The 13467-nt window shown below is 49.1% G+C and overlaps 1 protein-coding gene across 5 annotated transcripts in view; it reads left to right on the top strand.

Annotated features, from left to right (window-relative positions):
• The window catches only part of B3GAT1 (beta-1,3-glucuronyltransferase 1), a 43403-nt gene that overhangs the window by 24626 nt on the left and 5310 nt on the right, over positions 1–13467 (top strand). For 2 of the 5 annotated variants that reach the window (XM_045295357.1, XM_045295355.1), the window contains exons 2-5: positions 1377–1471; positions 1623–1802; positions 8428–8933; positions 9577–9873. In XM_045295357.1, coding sequence (XP_045151292.1) covers positions 1468–1471; positions 1623–1802; positions 8428–8933; positions 9577–9873 — 987 coding nt within the window. In that variant the 5' untranslated portion in view covers positions 1377–1467. Of the gene's footprint in view, positions 1–281; positions 1489–1622; positions 1803–8427; positions 8934–9576; positions 9874–13467 lie in introns of those variants that run through there. The other 3 variants (XM_045295358.1, XM_004714211.2, XM_045295356.1) reach the window with 3 other exon arrangements.

The following is a 13467-nucleotide window of genomic DNA, read 5'->3' on the forward strand; positions in this document are numbered from 1 at the left end:
AAAATCCCCAAGTCAGACACACTTACATACACAAGCCCACATCCTTGAACACATGCATGTGCACGCACACATGCATGAATGTGCACATAGATGCACACATGCACACACACCCCTGAATGGCTGATTCATTCTGCGTGCTCCCACTGTTGGCTTGACCACTAAGGTGACATTTAGCCCTGTGGATTGCCCATTCCGGTGAGCTGGCCAGGGCTGCACATATCTGCTGACAATGGCACTCTAGAGGCAGAGGTCACTTTTGCTGGTAAAGGAGGGGATACTGGCTGACTTCAAGGCTCCTTCCAAGGGAGACAATTCCTAGCTCTTTCACAAGTCCTTAAAACAACTTAGAAGTAAGGCCAATCAACCAGAGGGAAGTACACTCTTTTAAAATACTGTGGTGTCACCTGCCAGGTGAGTCCTAGGGGTGTAGGCACCTCAAGGCAGGTGGGGTGGTCCAGGGCTATCCTCCTCCTGCCCCCACCGTGCACTCAGAATCACACAATCTGCCTCTCGTGCAAAGCTCAGCACCCAAGTAGAGGAAAGGAGGGGAAGAGCATCATGTGACAGTCTCCATGGTAGTTGGGAGAGGTGGGCCCCACTTTGGGGGTACTCCGCCTACCCTCTGGACCCTCGGCACATGAGAAGACAACTCAGCAGATGTCCCTGCAGATGCTCTGCAGAAATGAATGGAAATCTGAGTCAAGTTTATGCTTCTCAGGGAGTAGGTACCAATCCAGGGGCCCTGCTATGAATGCTCATTGTACACCTTGTGGCCACTGGCCAGGGCCAGCTCTTCCCCCTGGTGATCCAAACTCCAGCATCTGGCATGTAGTCCTCCACCGATGACATTCCACCCGAGTTTGGGTTCAACATGAAACTCACGGGGTTTCCTCCAAGCACCCTACTCTAAAGCACCTCTTCTTGTCCTCAAAGGGCTTGCCGTAGCTCCGATCCTTCATTCGGGTCTGGAAAAACCTATCGTGACCCAGTGTAGACCCCAGAACTACTTTGTGAAGTAGGTGTGGATGCCACTTCACTGTTTGGATGAGGAAATTGGGGCACAGAGAAGTGACATCACTTGTCCAAGATCACATAGCTTGTTGGTGGCAGAATGGTGACATTTGCCAGGGCTGTGTGTCTCCAAGATCTGGGTCCTTTGCCCCTTCACCATCCACTGACTCATTAAATGTGCCTGTGCCATGCCCAAGGTGTGCCAGTCTGGTCAACGAGCAGCCAGACAGAAGGGGCCCATGAAAGGAACCCTCCCGACTCCCAGAGACCGCCTGCTCCAGCATGCCCCGGTGCAAACTTGCCCTTCCCGGCATCCCTAGCTCGCGCCCTGGTCCCTGGCCATGCTTTTCTGCTCTCTCTTGTAGGTAGCTGCCTCCCAGGGTTCCTCACCTCGGCCCTGACAGCCACCTTTGCCCAGACTTCAACAAGGCCGGACTCTCCGAACCTGCTTCCGCAATGGGTGGGTTGTGAGCGCGGGTAAGATCTGCTAGCCAACATTTCGGCTTCTCTGCCCTCTCTCTGTGTGGGCGGCCTGGCCCATTCCTTCTCTTTTCTCCCCTGTGCTGCCGCCACCCCGCTGCCACCCTTCTCCTGACCTTGCTGCCACTCAGGTAATGAGGAGCTGTGGGCCCAGCCAGCCTTGGAGATGCCGAAGAGACGGGACATCCTGGCGATCATCCTCATTGTGCTGCCCTGGACGCTGCTCATCACCGTCTGGCACCAGAGTACCATTGCACCCCTCCTCACTGTGCACAAGGGTGAGCCCTGCCCCAGGCCTCTGCGCTTCCACGATGAGGGCCATAGCAGCCAGCATCACAGTAAGGGGGTGGGCAGAACCGCAAGAATCAGCCTACCAATGCTCTTGGGCCCCTTTGAGATTCTACTGAAAGGTTGCACCCATAGACATAGAGACAAGCATGCAAACTAAGGTAGACACACCTACACAGAGCAAGACGTCACAGAGAGAGAGACACACAGAGACATGATACATACAGAGACATGTGCTCACACAGCACTGACACACAGAGCCCACACACACAAAGGCATGCATACTCAACATAGACACGCACAGAGAAATAGATACTCACACGCACATAGATACACACATAGATATACTCATGCAGGCTCTTCATTCCCCTTTGCGTCTGATTTTCCGTAAACCTGCATTGGGGGCTTACCGCAGGTGGGGTGTGGGTGAGAGACGGGTAGATGAGAGTTTGGTCTGTGTTGTGTTTTTAAAACTTTCAAGGACAATATCTTGTTTTCTCCTCTTTTTGTGTTTGGGACACCTCGTTTAGTACTACTTAGGGGACACAAGTCTGAAGAAGGGTAAAACCCCACAGAGTCTACAAAGCACCAAGTTGAGAAGCAGAGCCTCTTCCTGGCCCCGAGTGCACCAGGTTGCCTCTCCCTCTGCACACTCCGGCTCCTTAAGGCAACCCTCGGTCCCTCACCCAACCTGCTTCCTGCTTCCTCGGTCTAGAGACCACCCCCTCCTCTGCTCACTCCACATCCCAGGGAAAGTCAAAAAGCATCGCCATAGGGTTCCAGTTGAGCGTGCACGGGTGTGTCCCCAACAAAATGTGTTTCAATGTGTCTCTGTGATCAGGGGAGGGTTGCAGACAAGTTCTCTCCAGGTTACCCTCCTCTTAGTCTGGTGAGGGCACCTTTAAACAACTATCCAATCAAAACAGAGGCTTGCCAGAGATCTGCTGAGCCAGTTAAATTCACGACTGAGCAGTTATAGTTACTGTTTTGAGGGAATCTGCTAGGCGTACCATCAATAGATCTTGAAGGACCCAAGATGATCATCAAGAACGATTTAAAGAACTTCTTACTACAAACTGAGGTTTAAGAAAATTGAAAATGGCACTGGTGACAAAAAGCCAGGAAAGTTGCGCCGAGAAATTTCTTTTTCCATCACAAGAATGTACCTGCTCGTTCTTTGAGATAACGAGTGGGGGTTGCCCTGTGTGAATTTGGTTGGAGAACCTGGCCCTTAGCTTGCTCCTTCAGTCTTTTTGTTCCCCAAACTCAAAGAACATTTCAAGGGAACATTATTTGAGTCCCTCAAAGAAACCAAAACGGATATTTTGGCTTCATATAAATGGACGAGTACAGCCTTCTTCAAGGAAGGACTACATAAAAGGAAGCGCATCCTCCAGAAGAGCGTGGGCCTACAGGCAGCCTCACATGGTCTACAGCGAGAGTTCCACAGCTTCCTTTGGTGAGCGGCAGCTCGAGACTCAATAGCTTTTGAGCAGCCATTTAAAGTGCAGCTTATTGGTCTAGCCCCATCTGGAGCAAAGAGTGAAGACAGTCAAAGATGCATAGAAACAGTTAGTCCAAAAAAAATGAATGGACCATGTAAATACCAGTCTCTATGCCCTCGAGACAAGAACTAGCTGGTTCCTGGCGACTATTCCTGGTATCTCCGAACAGGATCCCAATAGGAGGGTCTGGATAGAGTGGTAGAAAAATGTGGAACACAGCTCAAAACCATCAAGAGGCCAGGATTACCAGGTAGACAGAAATGCGGGGCACCCTTGCTGGCTCTTAGACTGTTCTCTGCTTCAGGACTGGAACTGAATTTACCCCCATGTCTTAACCTACAGCCAAATGATATTCAGGCCTGTAGGATGAACAACATACCGTATGCAGGGAAATACACGCTTCTCCGAAGAACCAACCATGCAACATTAAAAGGGCAGCATCGGCCCAGGGATAAGGCTCCATAGGTTGGAAGGGGTAGAGAAGAAGACAAAGGGAACTGGGGAGCATAAGGAGGAAGTGGGAAGAGTGCTATCACATTGTGGGGACACCAATCCATGTCGCAAAACAAAATGGGTACAGAACTGTACCCATGAAAAACCAACTTGCAAATAATAAAAAGAAAAACCAATTGGCTCTGCAAACTTTCACCCAAATTATACTTTTATTTTAAGAATTGTTAGACCTGGATGGGGGATATATCACATCTTGATATTTTTTGTTTGTTTAATATATGTTCCTATGATTTTGTAGCAACCTTTGTACTTTCTGCTTTACCCTGTGAATCCCCAGGCTCAGTTCTTAGCACAGCCCTTCTTGCATAGACATGGCCATCCTTTTACCGGACACGGGCTCAAACACAGAAGTGGGAGCCTCTCCCAGATGAGACACCTAGGCCTGGGGAAGGGCCTAAGTCTCTGCAGTTCACCTGCCATCCCATCTGATGCCCATGTAACTGGGTGTCCAAGAGGCACCACGTTCACTGTGCTCCTACCATAGTCAAGTGGCACAGTAGGCTCACTGCCAGGGTGGCTCAAGTCACAGCAAGGCAAGGTCTAGCTAGGTGACTAAGCCCCTACCCCACTTACGGACTGTTAGGTCCTCTGACTGACAAGACCTCCCCTACCTCATCCACCCCCAGCTGGGCTCTTGTTATCAGAAGGTAAATACGTTATTCCATAGGCGATAGAACCACCCTTACTTCTCCACCGTGTACAATCTGATTGCTCACGCTGACAGCACCCTGGAGTCGGGCTGCACTGCTAGGCCCTGGTGTTACTATCTAGGGCCGGGGTTTTGGTTTCTTGGTGTCCCTGGAGGTAGACCCAAGGAAGTGAATGGAAGTGGAAGCTCTGTGAATTAGGAAAGCTCTACTGACTTCATGCCTCCTCGGTTGCCGTGCCCTGAGGAACAGATCAGAGAGCAGTGAGCTGTGGGAGAGGCCTGATCCACAGGGACTTCCATGAGGGGCAGCAGGGCCACCTGCCAGGATGATTCTTTTGAAGGAAGCAGAAGGCTAGATGTTGTTGTCGGGCGCCACCTCGTGGTGACCCTATGTACAACAGAGCGAAACACCGCCATAGCCTGAAGCAGCTACAATTGTTCTTATATTTGAACCCATGGCGGTGGCCTTCCTCTTTTTTTGCTGCTCCTATACCTTGACAAACGTGATGTCTTCCTCCAGGAACTTGTCTCTCCTGATATCCGGTCCAAGTACTTGAGACATAGTCTCACCATCACTGCTCCTAAGGAGAATTCTGACTGGACTAATTCCAAGACAGATTTGTTTGTTCTTCCGCAGTCCATGGTTCTCTCCATATCCCTCGCCAGCACCACCATTCAAATGCCTTGATCGTTCCTTGCTCTTCCTCCTTCAGTGTCCAACGTTCACATGCATATGTGGCGATTGAAAACACCATGGCTTGGGTCAGGATAACCCTAGTCCTCAAAGTCACATCCTGGCTTTTCTTCCCCTGAAAGAAGTCTTCTCCAGCAGATTTACCCAATGCAATGCATTTTTTAGTCTCTTGACTGCTGCTTTCATGAACATTGATTGTAAATCCAAGCAAGATGAAATCCTTGACAACTCCAACTTTTTCCCTATCTATCATGATGTTACTGATCCAGTTGTGAGGTTTTTGGTCTTCTTTACATGGAGTTGTAATCCATACTGAAGGCTGCAACCCTTGATTTTCATCAGCAAGTGCTTGAAGTCCTCTTCCCTTTCAATAATCAAGATTGTGTCACCTGCACCTAACAGGTTATTAGCAAGCCTTTGTCCAATCCTGATGCTCCATTCCTCTTCACATAACCCAGCTTCTTTGATTATACTCAGCATACAGTTTGAATAAGTATAAGTAGAAGATACAACCCTGATGAATGCTTTTCTTAATTCTAAACCATGTAGGATTGCCTTGTTCTGTTTGTATACCTGCCTCTTGATCCAGATACAGGCTCTACATTAGCACCATTAAGTGTTCTGGAATTCCCATTGTTCTCAAGGCCATCCATACTTAGTTATGGTCCACAGTTTCATGCTTTTGAAGAGTCAGTAAGTCGTAAGTAACTATCTTTCTGGTATTCTCTGCTTTCAGTCAAGATCCATCTGACATCAGCAATGATGTCCCTAGTTCAACGTCCTCTTCTGAATCTCACAGTTCCCTGTCAATATACAGTAGAATCGCTGTTGGATGATCTTCAACAAAATTTTACTTACATATGATATGAGTGATATTGGAATTCCCATTCTTCTAATGGCTACCCATAGTTTGTTATGGCCCACATAGTGGACAGCTAGATAGAATGGCTGTCAATTTTATTCTTGAGCCTTGGTTCCCCAAACTTTCCTGACTACAAGGTAAATGTTACCTTACGTCCTTATCAGACCTCCTGCAGTGTTTCCCCTCTGCCCTCAACTTTGTTCTTTCACAGTTCGATCCAAAAAGTCTCCAAAAATGACCTTTGATCAACAATATCCATGCAACTCTGCCTCCCTCCCCTAGACCACCAGCTGTACACCAGCCAGCGCAGATCTGTGGCCTGGTCATGAGCTCTGAGTGAGGGCATGGGCATCCGCATCCTGAGAGCAGAGGCAGTGCCTCTTCTCCGTCACCCACATCTCCTCCAGGAGTCCAGCCTCTGGTTTCACCAGGCATCCAGCACACCCACACATGACTGAGGAGAGTGATGGGATGCCGAGAAGGTGATAAACCGGTTGCTTCAGCATCCTGCCAGTTGTGAACTGTCTACAATGTGGTGTGAGCACATGGCTCATGGGATCCTCCCCATGGTCTCATGCAGTCACTAGGAAGCAGGACTGGCTCCTGTCTTCATTCTCTACATGTAGAAGTTATAGTTACTGGGCAGGCAGTGTTCTCGGTCCATTCACCCACATGACTCTATAAACGAGATGCTATTATTAGCTCCATTTTACGGCTGCCAAGATTGAGGTACCAGAAGTTAAGTGGGTCATAGAGTGAGTGACAAAACCAGGGCCAGAGCCTGGGGGTTTCGATTCTGGAGCGTGAGAACCTCCAGCTGAGGTAATGTGAGAATAGTGCGGTCAAGTAGTAGGTTAGTAGTGCCTGACTCCTTCAAAAGAAGAAGGTCACTTGGATCAAGGGGTACATTAAAAATAAGAATACTGGTGGCATTGATTTCTCTTCCTGCTAGGATGACTAGGTTTGCCAAAGAGGAAAATGTAAAGGATATACAGAAGCATTGCAGCAGTTAGAACTGCTCCCATTGGAGCAGGCTGCCGTCAGGGAGTAACGTGTTCCCAAACCTCCCTCTCCCCAGAGGCTGGGCTTTGACAAGACAGGGTCTTCCATTCTAGCTGTAGGGGGAGGAGGATGAAATGAGTTGGATCCTGGGACACTCAGGTGCAGGTAGTGCACATGGGCTCCCAGAGAGAGAACTGAAAGTGCAGGCTCAGAGAGTGACACTAACCCCACAGAAGAGCCCAAACGAGTCCACCCTGTCCTTTTGTTTTGTACTAAAATGCAAGAATAATTAAAATCAGGAACTAAAGGTTTAAAATTCAATATTACCCTGAATACAATGGGGAAAATACACTTGGATAGATGCAGTAGCTTGGTGGGTTTTGTTTGTTTGTTTCATTGGTATATAATTCACATATAAAATTCAGTAGTTCAATCATATCACGAAGAGTTGTACAGTCATCACCACAATCAGTTTAAGAACATTTTCTTCATCCTTGTACACATAATAATGAGCTCCCATCCCCACCCCACCCTCAACTTTCCCCCTCCCATCCCCTCAAGGAACCATTCATCCAGTTACTATCTCTATAGAGCTACCTGTCCTGGATTTCATACACAGGAAAACATTTTTTCAAAGACTAATAATAGTAACAGTAAAACAGATAAAACTTCAATTGAAAAGAAAGCAGAAAATATTTTAAAAACTAGAATTTAAATGATCATAAGGGAGTTTGATGGATAGGGCGCTAAATTTTAACCTAAGTGATACCATAGTTTTAAATATTAAAATCTGCGCCAGGATTCAAAGTTTCATAGCCTAAGGCCAGATGAGAACGCCCTGCGTGGCTAGCGGGTTCATGAAGCAATATGGGAATGCTGCCTGTAAGCCCCTTAGAAGTCAGCATTGGTCTGCAGCTTCCTAAGCCCAACCTCACACGATGGGCCTGACAGCTTCTAAGTCACACAAGGGGGTGGTCCCATTGCGCTGTCCATGTGTCCAAGATGGGCACATGGGCTCCAGGCCATTACAGGACGCTAGACTGAGGCAGGTCTGGACCCTGACCTGTGTGAACCCCAGACCCATAAAAACCAAGGATGCAACCCTGGAGTCTGTGCGGCTGCGTTCCACAGCTGCACTGCTAACCACTCTGAGGAGCGGGACGGGGCTGTTTCTGTGTCATGCTTTCCAGAGTCCGAACTTGGAAAATTCCGGACAGGCAGGGCCAAAGGTCTCGATCTGAACTTACGTGTCTCTAGACACTTCCCCTGGGAAACAAGGCCTGGCGGCCTGTGCGCAAGAATGGGGTGGTGTGGGGGGTGGCGAGGGTGGCGGGAAGCAGGCAGGGAAGGGATATCCGGGCAGAGTCAGAACCCAGACCCAGCATTGCCTTCCTCACCCCATGCTGCCTCCCTGTTCCCACAGATGACGGCAGTGACACGAAGCGCACCAGCCCGGGCACGGACCCCAGAGAGTACTGCATGTCAGACCGCGACATCGTGGAGGTGGTGCGAACTGAGTACGTGTACACACGGCCCCCGCCCTGGTCGGACACGCTGCCCACCATCCACGTGGTCACGCCCACCTACAGCCGCCCGGTGCAGAAGGCGGAGCTGACCCGCATGGCCAACACGCTGCTGCACGTGCCCAACCTGCACTGGCTGGTGGTGGAGGACGCGCCCCGGCGCACACCGCTGACGGCCCGTCTGCTGCGGGACACGGGCCTCAACTACACGCATCTGCACGTGGAGACCCCCCGCAACTACAAGCTGCGTGGCGACGCCCGGGACCCCCGCATCCCGCGCGGCACCATGCAGCGCAACCTGGCCCTGCGCTGGTTACGCGAGACCTTCCCCCGCAACTGCAGCCAGCCGGGCGTCGTCTATTTTGCGGACGATGACAACACCTACAGCCTGGAGCTCTTCGAGGAGGTGGGGCAGGGGCTGAGGGCAGCACGGGTGGCTCGCAGGACCAGAGTGGGTAAGGAGGGCGAGCCATCAAATGGGAGGATGTGACCACAGCGGGTTGTGGCATGGGGCAGTGGGAGGGTGCCCCAGCCCAGGCGTGGGTGCTGTGGTCTGGGTCCACAGAGAAGCCAGGAAAAGGGGAGTCACGCTGGGGTTCGATGCTGATGGGAGAGGAGACAGTTCTCACGGCAGTGTAAACAGTCCCCCTGCCACCCTTAGAAGAAGGACGTTGGTGTCTGAAGCTCCTAAATTCATCTTCGGGTGCGAGAGGTCTTGGCTGGATGAGGGCTTTGGGCAGGGTCATTCTGTGTGCAGCCCTAGGGACCCACTGTCGGAACCCCAGCACGAGCTTTCTTCTGGATTATGGGCTGGGTAGCCAGTGGCATGCAGGTGAGACTCTAAGTGGTAAAATCAGAGTGTTGGAAACAAAAAAGAAAGGAGAGCCACGTGGAGAAGGGGAGACTGGCTAATCTGAGGGCAGGTCCTTTGCAGCCGCCACCAAAAGCAGACAGAGGCAGGGCCAGGTGTTCCTCTGTATTGAAATGGACACATTTTACTACACATGGGGGTGAGGCTCACCCTGACCCACAGGTGCTTTGATTTGTAGATGCGAAGCACCCGGAGGGTGTCTGTGTGGCCAGTTGCCTTTGTGGGTGGCCTCCGGTATGAGGCCCCACGGGTGAACGGAGCCGGAAAGGTGGTTGGCTGGAAGACCGTGTTTGATCCTCACCGACCGTTTGCCATAGACATGGCTGGATTTGCTGTCAACCTGCGGCTTATTCTGCAGCGAAGCCAGGCCTACTTCAAACTGCGTGGTGTCAAGGGAGGCTACCAGGAAAGCAGCCTCCTTCGAGAACTTGTCACCCTCAGTGACCTGGAGCCCAAGGCGGCCAACTGCACCAAGGTAGGTTCGCAGAGGTGGCCACCCTAAGACAATCATGTCCAAACCCATCCTAACAGTCCTGACGGACAGAAAGAACCAAGCCATGACCATCGGGTCGATTCGGACACATAGCAAACCTGTATAGGGTTTCTAAGACTGCTGATCTTACAGCGGAAACAGACAGCCTCCTCTAGCCTGACAGATAAAGGAGGAGGAAATAAAGTTCTCGAAAAGCCTTTGCAAATAGGAAACAGCTGTCTGAGGTGTCTAGTGCTACTATAACAGAAATACCACAAGTACATCATGGCTTGAAAAAACAGAAATTTATTCTCTTACAATTTAGGATGGCTAGACGTCCTATTCAGGATGCCAGAGATATAGAAAGACTCTCTGTGTGTCAGCTCGGAGGGGAAGGTCCTTGCGTCCATTAAACATCTGTGGGCCTGGTACTCTTAGGGCAGTTCTTTGAGTCTTGACACCAGTCTTACTCTGAGATAGGAGGTTCTCAGCCAAGGGCCCCAGCCAGATCCAAAGGACGTGTTCTTCCTGGCTCTCATCTCTTGGTAGTACTGAGCTCCCTCTTCCTTTGCTCACTCCTCTCTCTTTTTATCCTTTGTAAGATAAAAGGTGATGCAGCCCACGCCCCAAGGAAACTTCCCTTGCACAGGATCTGAGTAAGGATGTTGTACACCACCATGCCCCCCTTCCATTGATTGGCTGAGCAAATCAGATTATACCACATTTCATAGGGTATGATCACATCGTAATATAATGGCCACCTTCTGTCATTACAGAATTGCCACACCCCTAGGAATCCTGACCCAGTCAAGTTGACATGGATTTGTATGGACACAGTTTGATCCATGACATTCCACCCTTGTCGTTGCTGCTGTTCAGTGCCATCACGTCAGTTTCAACTCACAGCAACCCGTGTACAGCAGAATGAACCATGGGCCGGTCCAGGGCCATTCTCGCAGGTGTTAAGTTTGAGCCACTTGATCGATCCATCTTGTTGAGCAACCTTTGCTTTCCTGCTGACCCTTTACTTTATCAAGGATGATGCCCTTTTCCAGGTCCCTCCTGATCACATGTCAAAGCATATGGAATGAAGTGTCACCATTTTTTATTCTAAGGAGCATTCTGGCTGTACTTTCTCCCAGACAGATTTGTTTGTTCTCCTGCCAGTCCATGGTACTTTCAATATTCTTCGCCAACACCATGATTCAAATACATCAATTTTTCTCCAGTCTTCTGTGTCTATTGTCCAGCTTTCTTGCAGACACGAGGTGATTGAAAATACCAGGGGTTGGGTCAGGTGCACCTTGCTCCCAAGGCTCAGAGACATCTTTGTACGTTAAAATGGTCGTGGACAGCAGCTATACCCAGTGCAAGACATCATTTAATTTCTTTACACTGCTTTCATGAGCATTGAAGGGAACCAACTCGGGCACCCTAAAATTCATGCCCTGGCCACACACAAAGCACGTTTTTTGCATCATTTCATCCAAAAGTCTTAAATTAACTCCAAGTCCAAATGCTGGGACAAGATTTCTTTTCATCTGTAAACTTGTGAAATCTAGATTACAAGTTATCTGCTTCTGATGTACAATAGTTGAACAGGCACAATAGATAGATATATATATATATATTTCCATTATAAAAAGGAGAAATTGGAGAGAAAGAAGGGCACTGACCAAATTAAAAAAACAAAATAAAAAACAGCAAACCCATTTACATTATTAGCTTTCAAGGCTTGCAAAGAGCCCTCTGTTCCCTGAGGCCATCGAGCCAAAGGCGTGACCGCCATGCGCTGGGCGTCAGCCATGCTCTCTGCATTTGGGATGAAAGCCCCTTAGACCTGGTCGCAAGCTCAACCTTGCAGACCCACTGGGATGGTAACTCCGCTTTCTTAGTTTGGGGAAGCCCCATTTTCCTCAGCCAACAGAGTGATGGAACCTACCTGCTGGATGTCACCAGGCCCTGGTCTTCTGCCCTTTGGGCATGGCAGCCCCACCCATTCTGCTTTAGATCTGGCCCCATTCCCCTGGTGTTTGTGAAAGGCAAAGAATCCAACCTCATCTCCTAGACACTTGTGAACAGGATCCCCACACTCTGGAATCTTGTTAAAGATCTCGTTGAAGCGTCGGGGTCTGTGGTCTTATCCTTTGAGATCAAGGCAGTTTCGTGTAGCTTCACATTCTACTTTCTGGGCCTTTGGCTTTTCAGTTCCTTGACCCCTTGGACTTCTTGAGCCAGCCTAGACTTCCTAGTGTTGGCAAATGTTACAGACTCTGTAGCTGTATTGACAAGTACCCAGAGGCACCTCACTCCACCAGTAAGCCTTGGCTCAAAGTGCTCAGCTCTCTCACTCCAAGGGCTCACCTTAGTCTCACTATTTCTCTGCTGCTGCTGCTGCTGCTGCTGCTGCTGCTGCTGCTGCTGCGCCTACCATCTCCAGTGTGACAGCTCTCCTCACTTCCTCCTGAGCCCTCACTAGGATTGATATCCAACATTCTACCCACAGTCTCTTCAAGAAAATATGGGATTTTACTATTAGGCACTTTAAAATGCTTCCAGCCTCTGCTGAATTCCCAGTTCTTAAACCAGTTACACATCTTAGGTAGTTGTTATCGTAGCACCCCAATCTGATACCAAATTTTGCCATAGTTATCTAGTGTTGCTGTAACAGAAACACCACACAGACATGGCTTTTAATAACATGTTTATTCTTTCACAGTTCAAGAAGGTAGAAGTCCAATTCAAAGTGCTAGCTCTAAGAGAACGCTTTCTCTCTGGATCAGCTCTGGGGCAAAGGTTCTTATCTCCTTCTAAGATCTTTGAAATCTTCACGTGTCTTCCTGTCAGTCTCTTCCTGAGAGAGGAAATTCTCTTCACAAGAACCCTAGATCCCAAAGAAGTGCTCTGCTTCCAATTCGTCTTTCTTGGTAGTACCGAGAGCCTTCCTTCTGGGCTTCTGTCTCCTATTTTCACTTATAAAACAAAAGGCAATGCAGGCCACATCCCAGGGAAAAACCCCTAACGTTGGTCCAGGGCTTATACAGGTGTTGAATCCCACCCTAGTGATCTTAGTACAGGTGTTGGATTCCATCCTACTCCCTTTATAACTGATTGGCTGACAATATCAGACCACTTCATGGAGGATGATTACATCAGTACATAACTGTCAAATCACTGAGAATGCCGGCCAAGCCAAGTTGACACATATCTTTGGAGGAACTCATTTTAATCCATGACACCAGCCTAGATATACCTTCACTATAGTGACAGGGTGGGACCACATCAGACCTTTTCTGGCTTCCCTAGTGGAAGGGAGAATCCAACTGGACAGCTGCCCATGGATGATTCCTATGAAGCAGAGATCAGACATGCCTCCTACCTCCAAACTTCGCTATTCTATTCTGACACCATCAGCCCACTACTTCTCTTCTAGGATCAATAATCTGTTGAAATGGCCACATAGAACTCACAGACAATACTCACGATTATAGAGTGTATTAGGGGAGCTCACAGGTTAAACATCAGGACCAGAAATCTTTTTTTTTTTTAACATGCAATTGTGAGGTTCTCCTTTTATTTTGAGCCTAGTTTTTTAAA

Source organism: Echinops telfairi, unplaced genomic scaffold (assembly GCF_000313985.2).
Source record: "Echinops telfairi isolate 266 unplaced genomic scaffold, ASM31398v2 ScPeMD7_5592;HRSCAF=6446, whole genome shotgun sequence".
Classification (NCBI taxonomy): Eukaryota; Metazoa; Chordata; class Mammalia; order Afrosoricida; family Tenrecidae; genus Echinops; species Echinops telfairi.